Source organism: Grammomys surdaster, unplaced genomic scaffold (assembly GCF_004785775.1).
Source record: "Grammomys surdaster isolate TR1022 unplaced genomic scaffold, NIH_TR_1.0 165, whole genome shotgun sequence".
Taxonomy (NCBI): domain Eukaryota; kingdom Metazoa; phylum Chordata; class Mammalia; order Rodentia; family Muridae; genus Grammomys; species Grammomys surdaster.
The window spans coordinates 15,898,303-15,923,849 of NW_021604613.1; the positions used below are offsets into that span (position 1 = coordinate 15,898,303).

Here is a 25,547-nt window from a genome sequence, read left to right on the forward strand (position 1 = left end):
TGTCTTTTCGAAACTTCCCAAACAGAACTATTCTCAGAATAATGAGTCTTTCCACCATAGCACACTACTCTATCATAGAAAAAGCTGACCTTTCACCTTTACTCTTCCAGATTCTCCAGGCAAAGATTTTGGTCCAACTTTGGGTCTGAAAAAGTCTAGTTCCTTGGAGAGCCTACAGACTGCTGTGGCTGAAGTCAGGAAGAATGATCTGCCCTTCCACAGGCCCAGACCACACATGGTGCGAGGCCGGGGCTGCAATGAGAGCTTCCGAGCAGCCATTGACAAATCTTACGACGGGCCAGAAGAGACAGAAGCTGGTAGGGCCTTATGCACCCTTAAGTGGGTTCTTCATCTCATTATCTTCTGCATATTGTAAGCGAAAATGTGCACTTAACTACTGAAAAAATTGATTTAAGGATCACAATTATATTTTTGATATTAAAAGTAATTCATTTTCCTGGTATGTTTTGCCCTTTGGCTTAAGGAACATTGGATTGGAAGATGCAATGTGCAATTTATTTCACAGCACAAACTGAAAAAAAATTTTCTCTTTCACTTTTTTAGAAGGACCAACTGTCATTTACCCTTAGGGCAGGAGCACTAAGCGTGCATTTCTTGGCATTCTTATTTGAATCATTAAAAGCAACATCAACCAGAGGACTGACTGCATTAATTGTGTAGAAGCAGTGGGTTATATTTATACTCAAAAACCTCTTTTGGAAAGAAACCTACCCTGTTTGTTTCCCAGCATGTGGGCTTTCTGAACTGATCAAGGTTAACAAGCTAGCTTTCAGAGAGATTACTGCTTTAGCACATTTCAAGCCTTTTGTGCTACCAGCTAGCAAACAATGTGGCCCACTCCTAGCCTGAGACCTTGCTTGAAGTACTCAGGGCAGAGAAATCCTATCTTCAAAGGGTACGAGTAGCCACGTGGTTCGGTAGCACACGGAGTACTTCTATTCCTTCTGTATTTTACATTTTGACGTATTTTAGATATACTAGCGGTAAGTGCCCCTGACCACTGGTATTGATTTTTCTCTCTACAGATGGTATGTCTGATAAGAGCTCTCGCTCAGGCCACGCAGCTCTGAATTGTGAGTCTGCCCCTCAGGGAAACCCCGAGCTAGACGATGTGGAAAATAAAGCCAAGAACGTCAAAAAAACAAAAGAGAAGGAGAAGAAAAAAGGAAAGGGCAAGCAGAAAGTCAAGGAAAAGAAGCAGAAGGAGGAACATGAGGATGCAGAGAGGAAAATGAAGAGGAAGGGCTTCGGTGCTATGCTAAGGTAAGGGCCTGCTGCAAAGGCACTTAGCATTGTTTCTCCTGGCTAAACCATGCCATTGTGTGTGCTCAGGAAAAGGTTCAAGATTTCTCTCATCTTCAGCTATATTCATAAAAGCAAAATATTCATAAAAGTCAAGGCTATAACTGTATTTTTTGTGTGTGAAGAAGGCAAAAAAAAAAGCCTTTTGGGTCTCCCCTGAACCTTGTGTTGATGACTTGCAACTGTCATAAAACTGTTGTCAAAAAATGCCAACACTTAGGAAAGCATGGAAAGTGTGTCTCGGGTCCCCAACATAGTAGCTGTCACCTACAAAGGCACCATGTCGCACTTGCAAAGTACCTGGGATTAGGGCTGTAGGATCCTGGCCTTGACCTATGATCTTCCATGTCTCAGCCATAGGTTTCCTACATCTTTTCTCCCCTCCTTTCAGACTGAGGCTAACACCATACCTTTCTGAGGGCCCTGCAGGATGGGAGATATGGGAGAGAAGATGTCACATATAGTGGATTCAGTGGCTCAGAGCACTGAGCACATAGTCAGAACACAATTTGGTTCCTCTCATACAGCCATCCTCCAAAACCCACTCTGTTGAAACTGTCTCCTCTACATTTTGGTATCCTAGACTGATTTCTGCTCATTTGCCCAGAGGTTTGCACAACTACTCCAATGTAAACCAAAATATATCTCCTTCCTGGGCATCACTCCCTTTTCTGTGGACATGTGCAGGGGAAGGGCACTGGAAAATGTTTTAACTTATTTAGGTGGGACAAACTGACCAAGTGTCCTTTATGAGTGAGCATCTTTGTGGGTTGTTCATGAAGCTCTTTATCAGATGCTGCTGGTATAGAACACTTTCACGGTTGACTACCTAAGGGTTGCTTGCCCTTAGCCCCTGACTTTAGACAGTGTGCCTAGAGTCTCCTTACCCAAACTGGTCGACTTCTTATATAAAGACAAAGAGGCATTAACTATATAACAGCAGCGACAACAGCATCTACCCCAACATCTTGGATGCAGGCAGAGAGGGCTGTAACTACATAGTACCTGCAGCAGCATCTACCTGGTCTGCTACAATCACCAATCTCTTACTCCTTCAAACCACTCCAGGGCAGCATGTTTCCACTGCTGTCCCTTCCCCTCTGCCCATGACATGGCTGTCACACCAGCCTTGCTTCCTAAGACTCCTCCAAAGTGACTCAGGCATCAGCTTGCCTTGATACCTAGAAGGACTTCCCAGACTCTCTCAGCATTCCCCTGAGCTTTGCCATTGTGTTCGGGCAGAAGATCAGAAAATATTTGCTCATCACAAAGTAGACAAATTTATGAAATCACTTCCTAATTCTCAGAGGATTTTCTTGTAGCTTGTGTCTAGGGTACAGGAAATAAGGTAAAGGTACCCATTTCATTACTTTATTACTAAAACTCACTATCAGATCTATCCATCTCCATCCTTTTTTCTATGAAGGAGAGATAACATATAATAAATTTAACCATATTGTGTGAGACCTTTAGAATATCTATCTCTTAAAAATGCTGGGGAATACAGGATACTAGTTGTTTTCAATGTCAAATCTTCAACTGATATTTTTAAATATAAAAAAATTCAATTATTTTATTCCATCTTTTCCTTCCTTTTCTTCTTCTTTTCTGTGTGTGTGCACGCAAGTGTGCACTCATGCATGCACCTTAGGAACTGGAAAGTAACATTTAAGGGACACAAATAGTGTAGACAGCTCTGAACCAACCTATTGCATATCCATTGTTCAAACAATGCCACCCCTCAAAATTTTTTTTGTTTTGGGGCAGGGGGAGGTAAAAACAGGGTTTCTCTGTGTAGTCCTAGCTGTCCTTGCTCTGAAAACCCATCTGGCCTCAAAGTCACAGAGATCCATAATAAAACATCATGACCAATATAACTTATAAAAGAAAGTGTTTAAATAGACTTCAGATGGCTAGGGTCCATGATGGTGTTACAAAGGCATAGTGACGGAAAGTGCCAAGAGTTCACATATTAAAACTACAATCAGAAAACAGAGAGAACACTAAAAATGGCAGAATTCAAAAGATTGAAACCTCAAAGGCCACCTCCAGGTACACACTTCCTCCAACAAGGCCACACCTCCTAGTTCCTTCTTAAACAGTTCTGCCAACTACAAAGTATTCAAACATGTGAACCTAAAGGGGGTATTCTTATTCAATTCATGATATTACCTTAGCAGGTATGATGCCCTGGAAATTATTTGACTATCAAAGAATAAGATTTGAAATTTAAAGATCAAACCTTATGTTACTATTTTGTGAATGAGGCCATATCTCACCTACAGAAGAAAGACACTTAGATACCTAAGCAGAAGGTGTGGACTTTATAAATAGCAAAAGGATGAAGAAATCAGAAACAAGGAACACAAAGTGGATTGGCCATGATTAACAGCTTTCTTCCAGAGTTATAGAAGAAGGAACTTCCTTACCATGGTGTCTCAGGGTGATAGGATCTTTTCTGATCTTTGAACATTCTGATGTTTTGAAAACTTGCCCATGTCTAAGTTTAGTTTGATCATGTAACACCTAGCACAAGTACCACATTCTGCTTTTTAGCCTTCTTTAGGAGCTCAGCCTAAAGTAGTGCCCTAATAGTACGCTACATGAAGTGTAGTCTAATGACTGTCAGTGAGACACATCTTTCTGCTGGCCCTGAGATAAGGCAGTTGTCCTGAGTTTCTTCAGAGAGCCAAGTGTCTCAGGGTCTTACAGGCAGAAATGGAGGGCATGAGAAGCAAACATGGTGGAAAATAATGCAGCATTATTGCTGTGAAAATAGAGGGACATGAGCATGAGGCAAGGAATATGGGCGGCCTGCATGAGCGGTAAAGGCTAAGGAGATGGCTTCCCTCTGGCCAGCCCCTGAATTTTCACCAAGATGCATTATTCAAGCCCCTAAGATTGTACTAATTGCTTACAGTATCAAAGGAAACCAGCACAGTCATTATCGTAAGTATTATTACTGCTTTTACAATGTCACGGTAATTTATAAGGACAAGTTTCCTCTTTAGGGTATTAAAGAAAAAAACTACAAAAATGATTTAGCCACAATAATCTGTAAATATAAAAACTACTAAAGATTCACAGGGCCTGTTTCCGAGACTGTCACCAAGTTAGACACTGACTGTATTTTCTCTTACGTGGGTAGCTCCATGTTCTTATTGCTCACAAGACAGGACCAGCTCTTCCTTTTCCCAATATGCTCCCTATCTCCACGTATTGGGAGCCACAGGCCCTGGATCCTCTAGACACACAGCACCCTGCCTTTTGTTCTCTTTCACTGCACTAACAAAATTAAGAACTGAGAGGTGATGTTGGATTTTTATCTTTGGTATAAAAATAGCAACTGTTTTCCATAGCCTTTTGCATCTGCGTTGGTGAGCATATTGGAGTCGCTGCTACAGCACACTCTCAGCAACAGAGAACACAAAAGCTGTTACCATTAGCCAACAGATTTTGCTTTAATTCTCATCTGTTACTCACATGCTATTGACTTAGTTTCTTTCTTATTTAAAAAAGATTGATTGCTCTAAGGTTCTCTTAGAGTTAGATGTGACTTAAATATGCATTATTTTCCCTATTGTCTGCCCTGCTCTAATGCATTCCTGAACATAGGCTCTGCCAGTAGTGTCTGCAGTTACTCCATGGATAGTGACGCCTGGCCAAGGAGGGTCAGTGGGGCCTTTAATCCTGCCCCCTTTCCTCATTCTGCAACTGTGATGTGTTAGCAGTGGCCTTCCTTATTCTTGCTACTAAAGAGCCAAGTGTTTTTACTGTGCTGATAATAGCCATTCCAAACATGATGATGATAGAGCAGAAAAACTCATGTTATTTTTAAATTTCACCCACCCCTTGTTCCTACTAAAAAAGTTTTGGGAGGTATATCCCATTCATCGTTCTACCCAGTGTCTAGTTTGCATGTTGTTATAATTTACTGACTTTAAATTATCTCCTTGCATGAGTCAAGTCAGGCCCTTACAAGGTCCATAAGTTATCTGGAAAAATGCTCAGCTCCAGAACCTTCCAACTTTGGCAGTTACCTTATAAACTCTGTTTACTTGCTGCTGGGAGAGACCTTTGATGGCTTTGCTGTTAATCTTTTGCTGTAGAACATTTTGATACAGATGTCAGAAAGACAATGTGCAGATCCTTTTCACACTACCATCTTTTGGTGTTATCAGCTCATCCAAGGATTCTTTTGCTTGAGATGGAAAACACTAGGAGGCAAATGACAACATCTGAGCAAGGCTTTACTAGGACTTGTTCTTGAGCACAGGAAGATGGCATGCAGAATAGGGTTCCAGGGATGCTCTGAGCAAAATTCATACAGACAGAAAAGGCAGGTGCATGCTGGCACACAGGAGGCTGCTAAAGAGGTCAGGATTTCTGCATATGCTTTGTCAGTGTTCTGCTTTTGGCTCACTAATATCACACACGCACATAGGATTCATCTGCCCTCTGCTCATTACAGATGTCAGGTGTGTTTGCTGCCACCAATACAGGAAGCTCGTCTGCCTGTTGCCTTCTGGCCTGCATTTTCAAGGCTGGACAGAAAGCTTAGGATGGGGTCAAGCCATCAACTCCTGTACCTGGTCAACAGTGGAAACTGTTTTACCAAAAGCAGCTTGCATTCAGAAAAAAACCCTTGGTGTGAGATTCAGGATCCCCACTGATCTATCTCTGGTCAAAGCACATTCTTATTTTTGCTTCATGTATTTGACTTCCTTGGGTATCACTGTTCTTCAAGATATGTTCCTACATACGTGATATCCATGGCTGCTGTAACCAAAGGGCAAAGCTCAAGCCCTTCAGTGGACAAGTTCAATCCAGCCAGTCTCAAATATCATTTGGCCATAATAATGTCACTCAGAGTGTAAAAGCCAGTGATCACCCCTTGACTTCTTGGTTATTTAATAATCTTGTCAGGCTCTTGTAGTCCTTAAATGAAATTCCTCATGTTTCAAACAAGCCCCTTTATAAAACAGTCTTTGCTGTCTTCTCTTCAGAGTCTAAGTCACTCTTCAAAAACTGTCAAATTGTTCTGGACACAAAATGAAAGGCTTGAAGTGATAGAAGTTCATTTTCTTTTCATGTGTCTATTTGTGTGTGTCTGTGTGTGTTTTGTGTGTGTTTTGTGTGTGTGTGTGTCTGTGTCTATCTATATCTGTGTACACATACATGTAGTATATGTGTACATGTCTTGTTGAGCTTTCTGGTGTATGCATCTATATACATTATGTGTGGGGGTTCACATATAGGAGCCAGATGTTGATGCCCCGTGTATTCTTGCTTGCTCTCCACCTCATTTTTTTTCTTGAAACAATGTCTGTCACTGATCACAAAGCTTACCAACTCAGCTACACTGAACACCCCACGTCTCAGGGATCCTCATCTTGTCCACTCTAGCACTGTGATTCTAGGTGTGTGTCCCATTGTTTCTCTTCATGTGGATGCTAGGGATCTGAACTAAGTTTCTCATGCTTGAATCGCCAACATTGTACTAAGCCCATCTCCCTAGCTGATTAAGTTCATTTTTCTCTACCTTTTCTAGGCTTTTGTCATAAAGGAATTGTGTCTAGTTAGTTCCTTTCGAATAGATTATCAAAGTACATATCATGCTGTTAGGAAGGTTTTTAAGTTTGTCTGCTTTTAAATTTTGTTTGCTCATATTCATTTGATTAATAACATTTCTTGACTGTTTCATCTTTGTCAAATGCATTAATAATCATTCTTTTGTTTACTCAACCATATTTATTAAAGTCCTACCTTTGCATCAGGTATTGTCCTAGAAAATGGATAGCGAGCATTGAAACCCTAGCTACTATAGCACCTTCCCATCATAATAAAAAAAAGAAAAAGTCAAAGATAAATACGGGTTTTGCCTTCTGTGTTTAGTACAAAACAAGGAAAATGTCACATCAACATACAAGCTGTTTTTTTAACTATAAAGTACCCAGGGAACAAAGGGACATTCTCCAAGAGAGCTCTGGTGCTCTGGTAAAGAGCAGCACCTTCTGGACTCACATGATTCTGAAAGAGGAACCAGGCCATGGCTCCTACAGGTTTTACATCCCAAAAAATGGTGAGAGAATAGGGAATACATACTTGATCTGAGAAGCAGAGACGATTGCTGACTACAGTAGGTGCTATGGGGGAACTACAGAGGGGCTGGACTCCTCTCACACTGCAGCTGTCTGCGGCCTAACAGACTGTGTCCCCCAAGCTTCATGGGATCTTCAGCAGATAGATTATCAGTACAATGCACACTGACACAGAAAGCAACTCACTTTTCTTTGTTTTTCCTTTTTATTCTCTGTAGCATAGAAATCTAAGGGTTTTCTGTAAGCAAATTTCACATCTATAACAAAAAGCAGTGTGTAGAGTTCAAAAAATATCTGTCCAGACTGCAAAGCCCTGCCACAGCTGAGTTAGACATTTGGAGGGGAGTGGTCTGGAGTAGAAGAGGAGACATTGATTTCAAGCTCAATGTATCAGCTCTACTCTTCCTGATCCAGCAGTTAGTTGTTCTGTAATATTTCTTCTTCACTCAGCTTCAGATATTGCTTACTTTTTTCTTTTTTTTAAGAATTATACATTATAAACCAAAAAGATATTTTTAAAATCCTTAGAAGCATCAACTTTTCATACCTAAGTTTTGCCTATACTACGGGACATACTTTGTTCATTCCACTGTGAAATGTACTATGTGTTTTATTTAACTAGGAACATGCTATAAAGAGGAGCCATGATGTGTATGTCATAGAAGACTGCCAGACACACCACCCCCCATGCTATTTGTACACAATTACACAGTTACTATTATCACCAGGCTCATGCGGAACCTAACTAAAATCTGTCCCTTGCAGGCTCCCTGGCCTACACCGATCCCTCATATCCTCTCCATGCTGTTGTGATACTTCAGTGGAGGAGTTTATATAAGTAAGCAAGCTGTCTGTGGAATGCCTGACTTGATAGATACTAATGCTTGTTGTGTATTTAAGCCCACCAAATTATCACATGTATTTGTTATATACAACATGTTCTGATAGATGAAACCATTGTGAAGTAGCAGTACACACTAACACATGTATGACTTCACATGCTTATCTTTTCTGTGTCTATGAAGACACTACTCTCAGAGTTTCTATTCTTTCCTACTTGAAGTTGTGTTTCCTTGAACAACAGTATCTAAACTCTCACACTGCCTTGCTTCTGGTAACAGCCATTTCTCTCTGTTTCTGTAAATTACAATCTTTTGTACTTCGATTATAAGTGAGAGCTCCATAGTGCTTATCCTTCTGTGCTTGGTGTATTTCATGTAAGAATGTTTCCCAGGTTTATTCATGTTATCTCTGACAAGGCACAAAATAAACACAGCTCTCACCTCAAAAGGAAAGAGTTTATTCTAGAGCCAAATCTGATTTACCCAGATCTGGAAAACGCAGAGCTACATTGCTTCAAGTTCTTTGTTTTCATATAGAAGCCATGTTATGAAAGTCATAATCAAAGCAATTTTAAAATAGAGTGGTGAATACATAAAAGAAGCAGTTATAGCAAGTTGGGGAATCTTCTATAGACCTAAGATGCTGTATGATACCATGCTTAACTTTGAGTTGATAGAATCTGGTGATCTGATAGGTTAAAAAGTTCCAAAAGGTTTTATTTATTAGTCACAAAATGTTAATTCTAACACAGAAGTGTGCGAAGAATGACTATATGGGGGCCTAAAGTTAGCCTGAGCTAAGTTATCACTAGACACTAGACCTGCAACATTCCAACCTGTCCACATCAATGTAATTTGAATCCTTCTTTCCAAGAATGTTAAATAGTAGCATGTGTGTGTATGTATGTATGTATGTATGTATATGTATGAATATGTGCAAGTATATTACATTTCCTTTGTCCACTTATCATTTGGCTAATATGTAGATAATTTCTGTTCCTTTGCTATTATAAACAGTATTACAATAATCATGGAAGTGTAGATTTGTCTTTGATGTACTCCTTTCATTGCTTTTAAATATATTTCCAGAAGTGGAATTTCTACCTTGATATCATATGGTAATTATAGATTCTATGTTGTGATAAATCTCCATAATGTCTTCCACAATTTCTGAATAATTCCTATTTCCACCAACAGCATACAAGGCTTCACTTTTCTCTACATTCTTGCTGGTAATGGTGTCTGTCATTTATGTATTGTTTCAATGTAGATGAAGACTCACTATACACACGATCCTCCTGCCTTAGTCTCCCAAGTGTTAGGACTGAAAGTACGTGCCACCATTCCTTGCTACTATTCTTTTTTGAAAATCATACCTGAGATGATATCTTTTTGGGGTTTGGATTTACATTTTGCACATTGTTTCTCCACCTGTTGCCCACGTGTGGGTCTTCCTTTATGAAATTATAGGCTTCTCTCCCATTTCCTCCCTTTGGATTTACTCCAGACAAACCCTTTGTCTCAAGCTAGACGTACTCAGAGCCCACAAACTTTCCCTTCCACTGTTTCATTTCCCTTGAATTGCTGTTTTGTAATTCAAATGGGCATGGTGCTTCTTCTCCCTTACCTGAACAGTTTGCATAATAAAGTATAGGAAGAAATGCCATTTCTCAAATCATTCGCTCATTTATATTTCATATGCTCTGGGTCACCCCTTTCCAAGTGTAACTGTGAACTGTTTTCAAGCTTTACTTAACCACTGGGTAGAAGACAAAACTTTCCATTGCTGAATACAAATCAAGAGTAGACTCACCCAAAGGCTTGTTTTGTTTTCTTACCTTTCTTTGTAAGTACAGTCTCAGTGCCTCAGTGCAATGTGCAGATGGATTTGGGCTCCGATATTTCTTAGTACTTGGCTGCTCTGATGTTGTCCATCAAGATACATTTTGACTTGATTTTTAAATTGTGTTAGAGAGAGACAGAATGCTCAAGTCACCAGGGACATGGCATGTGTGCTATATTTGTCCTCTCAGCTTGATCCCGTAATGGCTGTTACAGGTCTCATGTACAATAAATGTAATGTGGCCACAGCCTGTCATTACCTCTTTCCAGATAGTGGCTGTAAACATCTGGGTAGCCCTTCAGCTTTATGAGCATGAAGGGCAGCCCTGCTAATGCAGCCAGTCCAATGAAATTTTAACAGGCATCTCCCCAAAGGCAAAAGGGCAAGCCATAGGCTAGAGTTTAGGTGCTTTGTTTCATGAGGTTCAAGCCATTTGAAACATGAAATCTCAAATGAAAAATAAAGGCCAAAGTTCTTAATTTGGCTTCAAGTTAGATATAGCAATACATTGAGAGCACTTTTCTGATCAGGATAAAGTAGCTGCATATATTGCGCCTGTGAGAAGTATGACTATAGAAAAAACAGTGTATTGTGATCAGCTACTTACTATAAATGCAGCCTTCCACTGTACTCCATGACTGTCCCTGATTGCAAGGGAAAGAAAGGGATATTAACCCCCATCAGCATAGAAGAGAGGTCAGGTTTTGTTCCTTTGTAACAAGACTTTCTCTCTTAAATTCATCTTTAACTATTTACTCTTGAAGACTGGAGAAATGGCTCAGTTGTTTAGAGTCTGTTATTGTTCCTGCAGAGGGCTCAAGTTCAATTGCTAGTACCTAAATCCAGTAGGTCACAACTACCCTAACTCTAACTTCTGGAGATCTCACACTCTCCTCTGGATTTTGTGAGCACCAGCACACACACACACACACACACACACACACACACACCTAAAAATAAGTCTTTAAAAATTATTTACTTTATTTTTCACAAAATGAATCATAAAAGTTTTGTTGCTTTATTTTGTTAGTTTGTCAATTTTTTTCTAATTAAGTCCAACCTTAATTTCTTTAATATTTTTAAATTCAGGTGTGTGGGGGAATACCATAACCATCTTCTTTTCTTTTCATCATTACTCCCGCAGGTCTTGGCTAGAATGCACTCTATATGAGCAGTGTGGAGCTTGTAATGCAATTGAAAACTAGAGACAGTAACATACAGATATTGACTTCCATTAGACCCAGTGGTGTGATAGCTGATAACAATTATTCATTTGCATGTTATACATCTGAGTTTTTGTTAGTCTGCACCTGAGCACAGGAGGGAAAATTAGCACCACAATGTAGGTGCATGATGGGCATGAGGATTTAAAGAAGTATATGAGTGATAGAAAGGACAGCGATATCTACAGGGATGCTCACTAAAATGCTACATCCAGCCTAGGTTTATTGCTTAACTAGAAGAAGAACCTGAAACAGAAGGACTACTCATCAGCTGGGCGGAGCACAAAGACAAATGAGATGCTGGGGTTCCCAGCGGGCAGGCTTGTTTGTTCTATGGATTTAATAATTTTTTCAGCTCTCAAGCATGTCTGCAAATGTTTGTTTATCCCTCTGTTTTCTGAGGATGTGTTCATGGAAGGATGAGGGCCCTGTATAGAGTTAATTAATATGAAAATTGATGGCTACCTTCTTGTCAAAGTCTGATTGCCACTCATTGTTGTCCCTTCCTCCTCCTTGTAATCGTGATTATTCTGCAGCTCCTCTTCTCTGCTGCCCAAAGCAGTAGGTGATTGGATTTTCTCATACTTACCACAGTAAAAGTGATCACATAGGGTGTCAACCAAAAGGCTTATTTGTTTAATTAGGGTTCCTTCTGCTCTTAATACGCCTGTCCAACTCCCATTACGTTAATGCAAATTATACAACAGAGCTGAAGGAGAATACACCACTTTATCTCATTCTGGGATAATGAGGTTTAGATTTGTTAACAGATCAGACGAAAGTCCAGTGGTTTAACTTTTGAAGCAATTGATATGCTAAATGGAACTTGCACAGGCACTCAAATGGAAGGTACACAATCATAAATAAATGTCATTAGCATTTAAGATGAAATATAATCATTAAAGATGCTAGATTAATAAAATGCAGACAATTTTCTGATGGACTTATTTGCATACTCATATTAAGTAACTAATAAAGCACACTAACAACAGTTTTATCTGTATATGCAAACACTTGTAAGTTCCTAGTGGGGATGGATTTGCCTAATAGGCCTTGCCCCATGTCCAGCACAATGTCATGTCCTTGTGGGATGTTTGCTTAATACGATTAGAGAATGACATGTTAAGATTTAATAGTTTGCCTAGGGTAGCATGGAATCAGATCTTTGATTAGCACCTTTTATCTGAAAACTTCAATGTAATTTACTAATGTCCATCTTCCATGTGCATGGGCAATGAGGGTGACACATAGTAGATTTCCTTACAGATAAGCAGCGTGAGGCAGTCTGCCTAAAGCCACAGCTCAAACTGATATTGACACTAAGACTCTTCCTTCATCCCTATGGTTGTGTTGACCTCCAAAATGTCCTGGACAACCACCATTTATTTACTCTTGCCATCTATTGGATTTCCAATGGGATTGGATGTCTTCAGGTAACACCAAAGTAGTAATTTTATAACATGAGCCAATCAGTTCATAATTAAGGGAAAAGGCCCAACTCTGGAGTACCATAACTTGATTGTTTGGCTCATAAAACAAGAAAAACTACTTCCCAGACCAATTAAAAACAGATAGAAGATACATTACTTAAATTGGAAAATAGATAGGAGGTGTATAAACACTATTTGACTATAATAGCCACCAAGGCTTTGGACACAATCTAATTTGTTTCTTAAACTATTGGCTACTTTCAACCTCAGCTTCAACAAGTCTAAAATCTAATTGGTAATCTACCCATAGAAGTCACCAGCTGACTTTCCTAATTATGTGTGATGCAATACCAGGAATCTCATGACATCTTGGATATGTCCTCCTTCCCCGTCCTCACTCCCCCTCACCAGACAATTCCACTGATATGTGAAAAGTACTGCCTTGCACTTCCGAGTGTTCTATTCCATTGCCCCTCTTCTCACTGTAATTTGATTGATTGCTCTGAACTACACTGTTACAGTAGCAACCTGGCCGATTGGCCTGCATCTCTCCTTTCATCATTTCAGTTCATCCTAACACAACTACCATCATCAGTTACTTAATAAACACCTCTATATTAAAATGTAATATAACATGTTGGCAAAGATAAGATCTTTGGAGATTCCACTTGGACACAAATCTCAGCTCACCTTGTTTCTTTTTCTTTCTTTTAAAAAAAATTTTTATTGGATATTTTATTTATTTACAATACAGATGTCATCCCTTTTTCCCATTTCTCCTCCCTAGAACCCCCTATCCCATCCCACCTCCTCCTTTATGCTTTTATGCCATTTTAATTACATACATGTATTAAGGTCAGTTCTAGGTTGAGGGTCTAGCAATACAATAGATACAAATAGTCAAGGAACAAGCAAGACAATAACTACAAATAGTCAAAGAAAAAGCAAGGCATTAAACCCAATTACGTGAACACTCCTGTGATCACTGTTTCTAAGGGCTTATCAGGATGACCAAACTATCTGTGCCTACTTCCCAGTCCTAGCCCAACGTCATTTTCATGTCTGAAGCCTACTTCTTTGTTCTAGCCTAAAATTTAGATTTCTGCCTTAAATTACTTCTTTGTTCTAGCATAATGTCGGATTCTTGCCTGAAGCCCACTCCCTTGTCCTTAACCAATGTCATCTTACTGCCAAGCAGCCTATTTCCTTGTCCTTGGCCCATGTCAGATTCCTGCAAAGTAGCCCCAAAAGCTCTCCACCTGTTCCCCTTTTTTTATTTCATAAACAAGACTGAGCCTGTCTTAGGTTGTTCTGCCAAGAATGCCTTCCTTACCCATTGTGGAATATACATTATCAAAAGCAATGCACTTTTTGTCTTAGGTTGGTAAGGCTCTGTACAGAATCTTACCCATTCCTGGCTTGCCATCCTGTTAATTTAATAACTCTGTCTGGGGGTCCATTTTCAGATTCAAAGGCATATATAGCTTGATCATGCCAGCCCTTTTTGTCTTGGGAATACATTTATTCCTGCCCATTGTGTTAAAGCTTTTCTTTAACAACATCAACATGTTGTCAGCTTGTTTCTAAACATAGATCCTTGTTAAGGATTTTATCTGAATCAGAAATGTGCCATTTGGTCCCCAGCCTATAGTAATGTTCTGAAGGCTGTGGAGCCTTTCTTTACAAGGTAGGACTTCACTGGTGGAACTAGGTCTCTAGGGGAGATCTTTGCCAGTGATGCTTCCTACTGGTCCAGGCCCACTATGATGGAGGAGCACACATGGTCCCACAATCCATGCCACAGTGGACTGGAATCTTTCCAAAGGCATAGGACAAAGTAAATCTTTCCTCTTTTAAATTGCTTTACTTGCATATTTTTTCATAATACAAAGAGTAACTTCAACCTCGACTTAACTACTGTGTCATTAGCCTCTCCTGTGAAGTCATAGTGGAATTTACCTAACAGAGTTGTTGTAGAATAAATGAGATAATATATGAAAAAGGAATTCACACTAATGAGTTCTTAAAATAAAATCTATTCGCAATATTTTTGCCGTGGATATTGCTGTCTTAAAGTCTGCAGCATTGCAGAACTGCCTATCAAGCCTACTCAAATGTTGCATTCTTAATTTCATCATTGGAAATTTGAATTTATTGTGTTTCATACAGTACACTGTTCTGGGACCGGTCTTCATTTGAAAATGAATGACTCATATAAGGCCCACTCTTTAACCGACACCCAGTACCCTCTATCTTCTTGACCAAATTTGTGTGTCGTCACATTTTACTTTTACTTTCTACAATCTCTCCACTCTAACCAGATTAATTCACTCTGCAGAGAGCTTGCAGGAGCCCTCAGATGGCACCTTTGCTTAAGAAGCTCTTATCTGGCTTTCCCTGATTCTTCCAGGCTTCGACAGCCTCCCTCTATCCACCTTTATGAATCTACATTTCTTTTTTTTTCTTTTCTTTTATTGGATATTTTCTTTATTTACATTTCAAATGTTATTCCCTTTCCTGGTTACCCCTCCCCCAGCTTCTATGAGGGTGCTTGCCACCCACCCACCTACTCCTTCCTCCCCGTCCTGGCATTCCCCTACACTGGGGCATTGAGCCTTCACAGGATCAAGGACCTCTCCTCCAGTGATGCCTGACAAGGCCATCCTCTGCTACATATGCGGCTGGAGCCATGGGTTACTCCATGTGTACTCCATGGTCGGTGATTTAGTCCCTGGGAGCTCTGGGGGATCTGGTTGGCTGATGTTGTTCTTGAGCCTGCATTTCTCTCCCATCGAGATTCCTCATCAGTGTCAGCATTTTTTCCTTCAGTTCTTTTCATGGCTTGGCTCGGTTTTTTATTTCAGCTTCCTATGTCTGCCTCAGGTTCACAATGGGGATGGATTCCTTTAAGCAAAGGACTGTCTCCTCACAGTGTTTTTCATTCTATTGTCTTTTAATAAGCTTTTCCTAGTTGACTTGCCAGCTTGTGTATCATGCTAATTGGAGTAGACTTATTTGGATATTGCTGTGTTGTGCCCTTTAGTCATCCTGGATAATGATATTGGAAATAATGAAAACAGGAGTTCTGAAATGACAAAGTGAGTAAAATGTACTGGGAATTATCTTTATTTTTTTTTAATTTCTCTTTGAAGAAAAGGTTGAAAGATGAGTTAACTAGCAAGAGTAACCAGCTGTTCCACATTCCCACTGAGGACAGTGGTAGAAAAAAAATGAGTCAAAATCACTTTTAGTGAAAATGAGGTTAGATACAACAAAGAAGATGGTTGTTACAAAGTGGATGAGGTTTCTGAACAGGTTGTAGGACTGGTATCCACCAAGACTGCAAGGGAATAAGGAAAGATATCCATCTAAAATGTGAGAAAATATCCATTGGTTCATTACTGGAATATCTATTAAATACTACTCTAGGGAAACCCAGGAAAAAAAAACATACAACATGATCACTACGCTTAAACTCGTGATCTAATTAAGATGACCTATAAATAGGAAATTATTAACAGTGAAATAGGATTTAGAATTCAGAGCAAAATTTTGAGGTTAGAGCCATAGTTCTGTTCCATATTCCAAAGTATACCCTTGAGCACCTCCCTATTTCTGTGATATTCCAGGTCAAATTTTAACAAATGCATTTTCAGTGTCCCCTCACAAATTAAGCTGCCAAGTAGAATGGATTGATCTCCAAGATCTTCTGAGATGATCTAGTCGATATTATTGAGAGAGACTTTTCTAAGTACACAGCAAACATATTGTTGTGTGTTTAAAACCTGATGTTCATTGTTGTGACTAGTTCTTTCATTAATTCAGAAAATACTGGGTTGCCTGATAAATATCATTCTAAGATCTTGGTTGGAAAGTACCACAGTGGATAAGTCAGGTATGTTACCATTCTCTTCAAAGTCCAGAGTCCGCAGTCTTTCTTCAAAGTGTGCAGAGCATGGAGAGTCTATTATTAAAAAGCTATATTATCTACTGAGCCCCTTTCAGAATCCCTGAATCTATGAACTTATTAGACTACTTGTAGCATACCTGGTGAACATATTAAGTAGGTGCATGTCTAGATGTCTAGCTTCAGACATTTTCCACTGCCAGAGAGATGCCTACCTTTATCCACTTGCATCAATTTTATCAAATACCCTATGGCCACCTATGGCTTAGCCATTAGCCAAAAGTGATTACTAGAGTGATAGATCTGTGGGCCAAAAGAGAGAAGGATTAGTTGGGGGAAAATGCTAACCTTACAGGTTGAAATGAGCAGGAACTGAGGAAAGTCACCTCCTACATCTATTAACATTTAAATTGCCATAATTGGAGGTATTGATTCTCTGTGTATCCTTTGGTCTAAATAATGATGTATAACTTACATCAGTTTTTAGGATTAAAGATTCCTCATCTAGGAAGTGTTTCATTTTAAGCAAAGCCAGGAAGTAGATCCCTTTAATCTTTAACTCCATACAGTCTGCTCTCTGACCTCTGTTTTCTACTTTGGGCAAATATGATACTCTAATGCCGTAAAAATATCTTCAAAAAGAAAAGAATAAAACCCAAACCTCATTTTAAATATTATATTTATAATTTTACATTCTGAATTGCAAGTAAAAATATAAACCTAGAAAAGTAAATGGTACCGAAGCAAATGTGAAAAGACTCAGTCTCTTCTGTTACCATTTTTTTCTGGTCTTGACCTTGGCCACTATCTATTCTACTAAGACTTTCCTTACACCAAAAACATCCACATAGCTCTGTAAATCAAAGTAGAAATGTCTCTGTAGAGATTGACTCAACTAGCTCTCCCTGACCCACAGAAAAATCCTCACACACATCATACAGTCCAGAACCAGGAAAAAGAGAGCTGAAGGGTCTCTTGGCCAGATAATGGTTGCAACTTTGATTGCAGACAGAATCACCAGTGAACAGTAAAAACCCTAATTCTGGAGCTTTTAGTGTTAGTTCCTCCCATTGATAGGTTTCTGCTCCCCCAGGGACTATAATTTTCCACTTTAAATTTGAACTCTAGTCAATGGATAGTAAAATTAAAAAAAAATCTATATCATAGATTTGTCCTGCTTTCCTTGTGCCTCTTGGAATTTTTAGAATGTGGGAAGGGATGGCTTTTATGATAAAAACAGACAGTAAAGTGGAAAGGTGTCTTTGACCAGTGTCCTGGGACTTTGTACCCACGCTGTCTACTCCAGACCTTCAGTGTCATCTCACTATCCCTGTCTCTGCATATTTTCATTTTCTTCAGAAAGAAGAAACTCTTTAGAAGCATTAAATATGCAGTAGTATGACTGTTCTTCTACATCTGGACAAGACTTTAGCAAGCTAATTACTTGTTACCAAAACAATTTTTTTCCTCTGTATTCTGCTTTCTCCTTAATTTTGATTTTTTTTAAATTATACTTTGTTTCTTTATAGATTAACATTGGCAGGAGGCAGGGAGATAGGAGGAAAAGCCCACAAAAATCCACAAAACCAAATAATAATAATAATAAATAATAATAATAAATTTATGAGATGCTTCTTAGATTGTGAAAAATATATAAAGGCACCAAAGACTTATTGAAAGAAATTCCAACATGGAAACACAGTAAGCTGTCCTCACTTTAGAAGCTGATCATGCCACCTGTCCTGGGAGGCGCTTCTGTGGGTGCAGTCCTGGCATCTTCCCAGTAACAAGCTTCATGCAAAGTCATTGGCTGGGCTTGGGCACCTCAGAATTTTGTTGGATACAGTTTAGATTCTCTTGTTATTTTCCTCTTTATTTTTAAATTGTAAACAAACCAGAACAAAAACTCTGTCTTAGGCAACTTTACACTCTCTCATTACCTCTGTCTTCTGTGTACCTTGTCATGGGTAGAACCCTGCTGTCCAGTTCTCGTGGTCCTGATCTTCTGAACTCAGAACAGAGATTAATTCTTAATGGTCTCACCTCTGCTTGTGCTCAGCTTGACTGGGGTAGATCTTACATCCAGTGTCTGGAAGTTCTACTGCAGAAATAAATCATGCTAAGAAAGTGATGTGAATAACATTGAATCAAACCATAAGCTACCACCTCTCTATTTTCTTTACCCTGGGATCCACCTGGTAGTAGGGCTTAGCACACTCCCTCTCATCGAAAACAACAGATCTTGAACCATGTCTTGTTAGACTAGAATGTAAGAACTTGGTTAATTCCAACCAGTTACCTCAGAACCCATGTGTCCAGCGTTATAGTACCTTTTTCCTTGAAGCTGATGTATCCTACCAGATGTTTAGATGCTCTTCTGCCCTTTACACTCCTTACAACCATAGTCAGTCTATAGCTGACAGAATAATCCTGAACAGAGAGGTTCTAGGTTGCCTGGCTGACATCTGTCCTTAAGCCTCTGTGCTATTATGTGTCTTGTTTGTGAATTCCATCTAATCCCCTTCACAATGGTCTTATATAGCATGAGAAATGCCCAGCACCAAGTATAATACTGCTCACTGCCTTTTTCATAGTATACACTCAGAGTTCACAGGATATGGGTAGAATCACTCATTTCTGAGAAGTCCTGTTTACTTACGGATCCTTTCATTTGCTGATGTGACATATAGATGACTTTTTTTTTTTGTACCTAAAACTTTTGAAAACTCAAATATTAGTACCAAAGAAATAAATCAGCTCTGGTAGCACTATATACCTTTGACAGCAGGGTCTCTCTTGTTTTCAGAAGTATATGTTAAAATGTGCTTATAAAACTCTGTTCCTTAGTTTTGCATTTCAAATGTTAAGTTTTAAATCTAGCTTTCAGTCATGTATTATTCCATAAGAGCCGTTTCAACGTAGAGAGATAGTGATAGGTTATGGGATGTGATGGAAATTCTAATAGGCTGTTTAACAATAATATGGCAGGCAGATTCCATTTTAATCAGCATTGTCATTAACAGCTATCAATAGCAAAGATAAGATGTTCTTGTCTTTTCAAATTATGATTTATAGCTGGTACAGCAGTCACTCTGAAGTATATTTATTTTACAATATAGACATTGATTAAATGCATGTGGCATCTCAAATACAGTTGACGTTTTAAGTCAAAATTATTACAGACACATAAACCATTCATTTAGGCTGTTGCAGTAACAATGTGTCTCTGCTGGTAGTTAATGGAACAAAGTCTGACTGCGCCTGTATGCCATCAAGTTGCTTCTGTTGACTAGTGCACACAGACCAAGGGGAAGTTCCTTCCTCTGGACAGTCAGACCATGTCACTCTATCTTGTGGACAGGCTCTAAAAAGAAAAGTAGTCCCTTAAATACCTAAATACTCTAGGTCTCTCAAAATACATCTCTTCCTAGGAAAAACATTTTTTTTAATTGTTTTGGTTCTCACCTGTAGTTCTCCCTCCATTCTCTGAAAATCTTGCTTCCTAGCCTAGCAGTCTGCTCAGTGAGTAGGTCTTGAATAATTGATGCTGGCTGTAGCTGATGCATTAATGTAATTTAGGGATGATGGTTTTGTAATTTATATTGCTGCTTGTTGTCAATATAACAGGGACTTAACAACACAGAGCATTTGAGTGTTGATGGTTCTCTTACAAGACTGAAGCCAATAGTAACCGTGTCTAGGAGCAGCCTTCTAGACTGTACCCATGAATGATTTGATCTCATTCTCACTTATTTTAATTTAATTTCTGTATTTAAATCTCTAAAACATTTTATTATAAAAACAACTTTAGATTTAGAGAAAAGGTTACAAAATAGGCATATGTATACATATATATATGTTCTTCCATGCCTTGTTTCTTCATAATTTCATAGAAGTTACAAATATGGAACCCTTTATCCTTTGCTGGACTCTGAAGCTAAGGCTGCATCACTGTGATATTTTATCCCATGCACTAGAAAAATGAAGAGCAGACCTAAATTCTACCTTAAGATATCAAAATGAGACATTACAAAGGAAGCAAGGTGTTGACTTTAGTCAGGTATGATTTCAGTGGAAAGTAGGATGTGTTATTCTTTTAGTTTTGTAGACCTATACGATCAGTGTTTAATCTACAGGATAAATGAAGTCAGCACTGACTTTAGATAAATGAGAGTATGTTTCCAAGTGTGGAGTGAAATCTCAGTGACTGCAGCTTCAAAAGCAAGACCTCTGTAAATAGGTGCAGACATTTCATCCTTGGATATGGCCTCATTAGCCATTGAATTTAGTGTAATGTGCTTGAGTGTGATGGTGAATGGAAAAATGCCCTGCTTATTATTATCATCATTATTAAAATTGTACTGCAGAATCCTCCTTGGAAATCTAATATCTTTCACTCAGACATTTTTTGCTCCAAATGATTTATTGATAAGTCGGCAGAGAGGGCTGGGAAGCCATATGGGTTTCTTGTTACCTGAGGCCTCTTCTTCTCAGTTCCTGCTCCTTTGAAAGCAAAAATGTGCAAAGATAAATTCACCGAGTTGGTTACTGTGGAATTAAGTTCATCCAAGATACTTGTAATTTGTCTGATCAGAAAAAGAGCTGCAGGAAAATAGTCTTTGTTTACATCTGTTAGGTATTCAGAGTACCTTCTGTTGTCGGGAAGTACATCAGGGTGCCTCACCTTAGAAGGGAGCGTGTCAGATCATGCTCTGTGTCTTGAAAAAAAATGAAATGAAGTAACTTAGGGTAGGTGTACCTGGTGGTGTGGGGGCAGAAATCTGTTGAGAATCAGCTCTTAAATAAATCTCTAAATTGACCAAAGATTCATTCCAGCTTTTAAAGAAAACAGGCGAGGGGGTACCATGCATGTATCATATGCCTGTCCCTAAATTATGTGAGCACAAATGACTACAGGTTGTTGATTATTATTTTCATTTTACTAGCCCTTGATAGTTCAACTCTAGATGAGACAAAATTCATGAGCTAGTGTCAGCCATCTGAATTTGTTTCTCTCACAGTGTCAAGGTTTAATTAGTCACAGCATATGAAATCTGCTCTGCTCTGGGAAGTTGAAATGTCCTTGAATGTCTAAGCCTCAAATACCCTCCAAATTAAGAATAGTACTTTTTATGAGGCAATTTAAAACTTTGATCTAAAACGAGGTGTATGTGTGGTAATGGTGGTAGTGGTCATGATGGTGGTGATGGTGGTGGTGGTGGTGTGTGTGTGGTGTCTGGGGTGTATGCATGTGTGTATAGTGTGTATGTGTACGCATGGACATGCATGTGTATGAATGTAGTGTGTGTATGTGCATGTATATATGTGTATGTGTGTATGCACATGCACACAGGTATATATGTATGTGTTTGTGTTCATGCAGACACTCTCTGGCTCTCACATACCCACATTTACACACATACTCATACATAAACATATTTTGAATGAAATTTAGTTTGTCTTAACAGGATCTATAGCTAAAGGGTTTAGAACAGTTCTCTGCTTGAAGCTAGCATCTGTGGGAACAGTGACATCCTCTCCCTGACAAGAAGAAAGTGCATATTTAGGCTCTCTTACTCCTTTCACTAATATCCCCACAGTGAGCTTTGAGGGATACCACCTTTGTCATGGGGAAAGAGATGTAAGCAGCTAGAGAAGAAGTAACAAGACAGTTCATCTCAAACCTTCATATATCACATGCCTTCTTCTCAGGTCAAGCCCTCATTTACCTGTGGGTACAGCCATGAAATCACATAGCAAGGTACTTAAGTAAGGATGCTATCTTTTCTAGATTTGTTACCTTTCTACAACCTTGATAAACTCACCAAATGAAAGCCAAATATTTAGATGCTTTTGTTTACCTGGGCTTTGCTGAATATCTCCAAGTCTGAGGTTTTTTGTTTGTTAGTGTGCTTGTTTTTACCTTTACGGTCAACTATTACAATGCAGGCCAATGCAGTTTCTTTTGGGGGTAGTTCCTGAGTTTCTTTCCATAGGATGATACTATATGATTCTTTTATTGTGTTAATTATGCTAGAGCTAGGCTGTGATGTCAAATCTGGACATTAGATTTTACTATATTGTCTTTCATGTTACAACTGAGAAAAATATTTTGTTTGGGACTTACAGTCCTATACAATAAATTATTCTATTAAATGTAACATTTCTATACACTTAAAAATCTTTAACATGCAAGTACCTAAAATAGAAAGTGTCTATGCTGCCAAGTGTGGTAGGAGCTGCCTGTAGTCCCAACCCTCAGAAGATGAATGCAGGAAGGTGAGTATGAAACCAGCCTGAGCTACATAGCAAGTTCAAGTATAACCTCAGCTACATAGAAAATCACTGTCTCAATAAACTGTCTCAATAAACACAGTGTTAGGCACTGGCACAACATAGAAAGACTGGTTATAACACCGCCGATCACCAAAGAAGTGGTTAGATAAAATATGTAGAATTTACTTGTATAACTTTGATGTTATAGACAAATACTTTAGGCTTAGTCTTCTAGAGTATTTGGGATTTTTATTAATTAATTAATTAATTAATTCACTTTACATCTCAATTGAACAACCCCCATCACTCCTCTCCTCCTAGTCCCACCTTTACAAATTCCTCCTGCCATTATTTCCTCCCTTTCTGCTCAGAGAAAGGGAAGCCCTGCTTCTAAACACCTCACCCAGGGATGTCCGGTCACAGTAGGTATAAGCACATCCTCTTCCACTGAGGCTCAACCAAGTACTCCAGTTAGGGGAAGGGAATCCAATGGCAGGGAACCAAGTGAGAGACAGCCTCCTCTCCAATTGTTAGGGCACCCATATGAAGACTAAGCTATACATCCGCTACAAATGCATAGGAGCTAGAGTACCTGCTTTTATTTTTAACTAGTGCTTAAGAACACAAGAGTGTCCTATGTGGTAACAATTAGTATTGAGCAAGTATTAGCAATTCTCCCAAATGCCCATAGGTACCCCAGTCTCAGTTGTGGTGTTGTAATATAGTAGTCAACTGCATGTTGACTATTTTGAAGGATCCAGGTAATCAATAACCTGAGGTATCCACTTTTCCCTCACTAGTAGAAGCCAGTTGGTGCCTAGGTCCGCAAATTATTTTTATTTATGTTTTTATATATCTTTGTGTATATAATAATAATAATTTTTAAAGGTAAATAAAAATTTTGTTTCTCTATTTTCACTGAATTTCTTATTTTAGATTTTCTTTATTTTTCCCAAAAGCAGTGGCCTTCTTAGTACTCTTGACTTGTCTCTTCCACCAATAATAATTCTACTGTTTAATTTATCTAATAATCTGATTTTCTGACAACTTTCTTTTGCAAACTTTCCAGTGTTCTCACAAGTTATATTTCTGAGATGTTAGTCTGTATTCCATGTTTATTTTATCCTGCAACCATAGATAAGAATATACCATGTAAACACTGAGTCAGTTGGAGTTTATTGGATATTTTTTCAATACCTTACAAGTAAAATACTCTTTCCCAGTCTTCAGCCTTTCAGTTCCCATAGCCACTCAGGAATGCTAATGCTGAATTCCAAGATCCCCTATTTGGAAAACCTTGCTGGGAACTCACTCTCTCTCTCTCTCTCTCTCTCTCTCTCTCTCTCTCTCTCTCTCCCTTCCTCCCTCCCTCCCTCCCCCATATCTCTCTCTCTCTCTCTCTCTCTCTCTCTCTCTCTCTCTCTCTCTCTCTCCAGATTTAATGCTGTTAAGATAGGCAACTGATATAATTCCATGATATTGAATAGTTACACATCCTGTACTGGGGCAAAAGGTTGTCTGGTCCTACTTTGAAGCTGGCTAGAGAGAGAAATGTTGAATCTCATAGTCCATTATTTTAATTTACTTATAATTAGAAGGGGAAATAAACACAAACACATGATCTCATCTTAGACCCCATTGCCTGTGTCATTTAATGTGAGAAATCACATTCTAGTATACAAAGCTCTAAATCTGAGGAACAGGACCATGACCATTACCTAATTTGTTGATTTGCATGTGAAGTATGTCATTCCCAGTAGGCAGTGAAAGTAACTTGGCATGTCACTGCATAGCTCTGGGGGATAACTGGTGTTAGTTCCTGCTGCTGTAACAAAATTGATTTGGCCCTTATTATAGCTCCTATTTGGAAATTACTATTAAAAACTGTATGTTAGAGATATGAGTATTCGTAGAGAAGCCATGCCACCACATCTTAATGGCATTTTATATCCTACCAATATACTTAGCCACAACTTCCTCAACTACATAAGCAAAAGCAAACAAAAATCATATTCCATTAGAGGCACAATATGACAATTGAATTTTAAGGGTGAACTCCTGGCATCCATTGAAAGAATTGGCTCCAACCCCAGGGACAGGGTTAATCTTTTTAGGTCATCATTGTGTGGGAAGTAAAGGATGCTACGAGCAAGTGAGCCCTCAAAGCTCTGCTCCTGGAAGCTTCAGTGATGGTCTCCAGCAGTGGTCTTGCCAAGGCCACTTTTTATTCAATTGAGAAGGAACACAGGATCTTATCTTGCTAAAGCAAATTGAAAAGAAATTACAAACAATCTTAGCAGGCTGGGGCCTGGCATAATTAAATCATGTTGCATTCAGTCTTGTATTTTAATAATTCCCTAAAGTCTCTGGCCAAATCTATGCAGAAGAATATTAAATACCCTAATGTTGAGAATATTTACAACCACCTGGTTTTGAAATGGGCTCTTCATTAGGGGAAATAATTAATACATTCTTGTACAGTAGTAAATACTTAGATAACTATCATGTAGGAAGACACAATAAAAATCAATATTAATCAGAGGCAACAAATGCTTCTAGTAAGGGCCAAATCCCTCAAGCCCTAGGTGTTCTCTTTAGTGCC

At 38.9% G+C, this 25,547-nt stretch overlaps 1 protein-coding gene across 1 annotated transcript in view; it reads left to right on the forward strand.

The window, feature by feature from the left end:
• Positions 1 to 25,547, forward strand: part of Pard3b (par-3 family cell polarity regulator beta) — a 951,194-nt gene that overhangs the window by 662,793 nt on the left and 262,854 nt on the right. The window contains exons 18-19 of the mRNA XM_028765737.1: positions 111 to 317; positions 1,047 to 1,284. Of these exons, the coding sequence (XP_028621570.1) occupies positions 111 to 317; positions 1,047 to 1,284 (445 nt within the window). The remainder of the gene's footprint in view (positions 1 to 110; positions 318 to 1,046; positions 1,285 to 25,547) is intronic.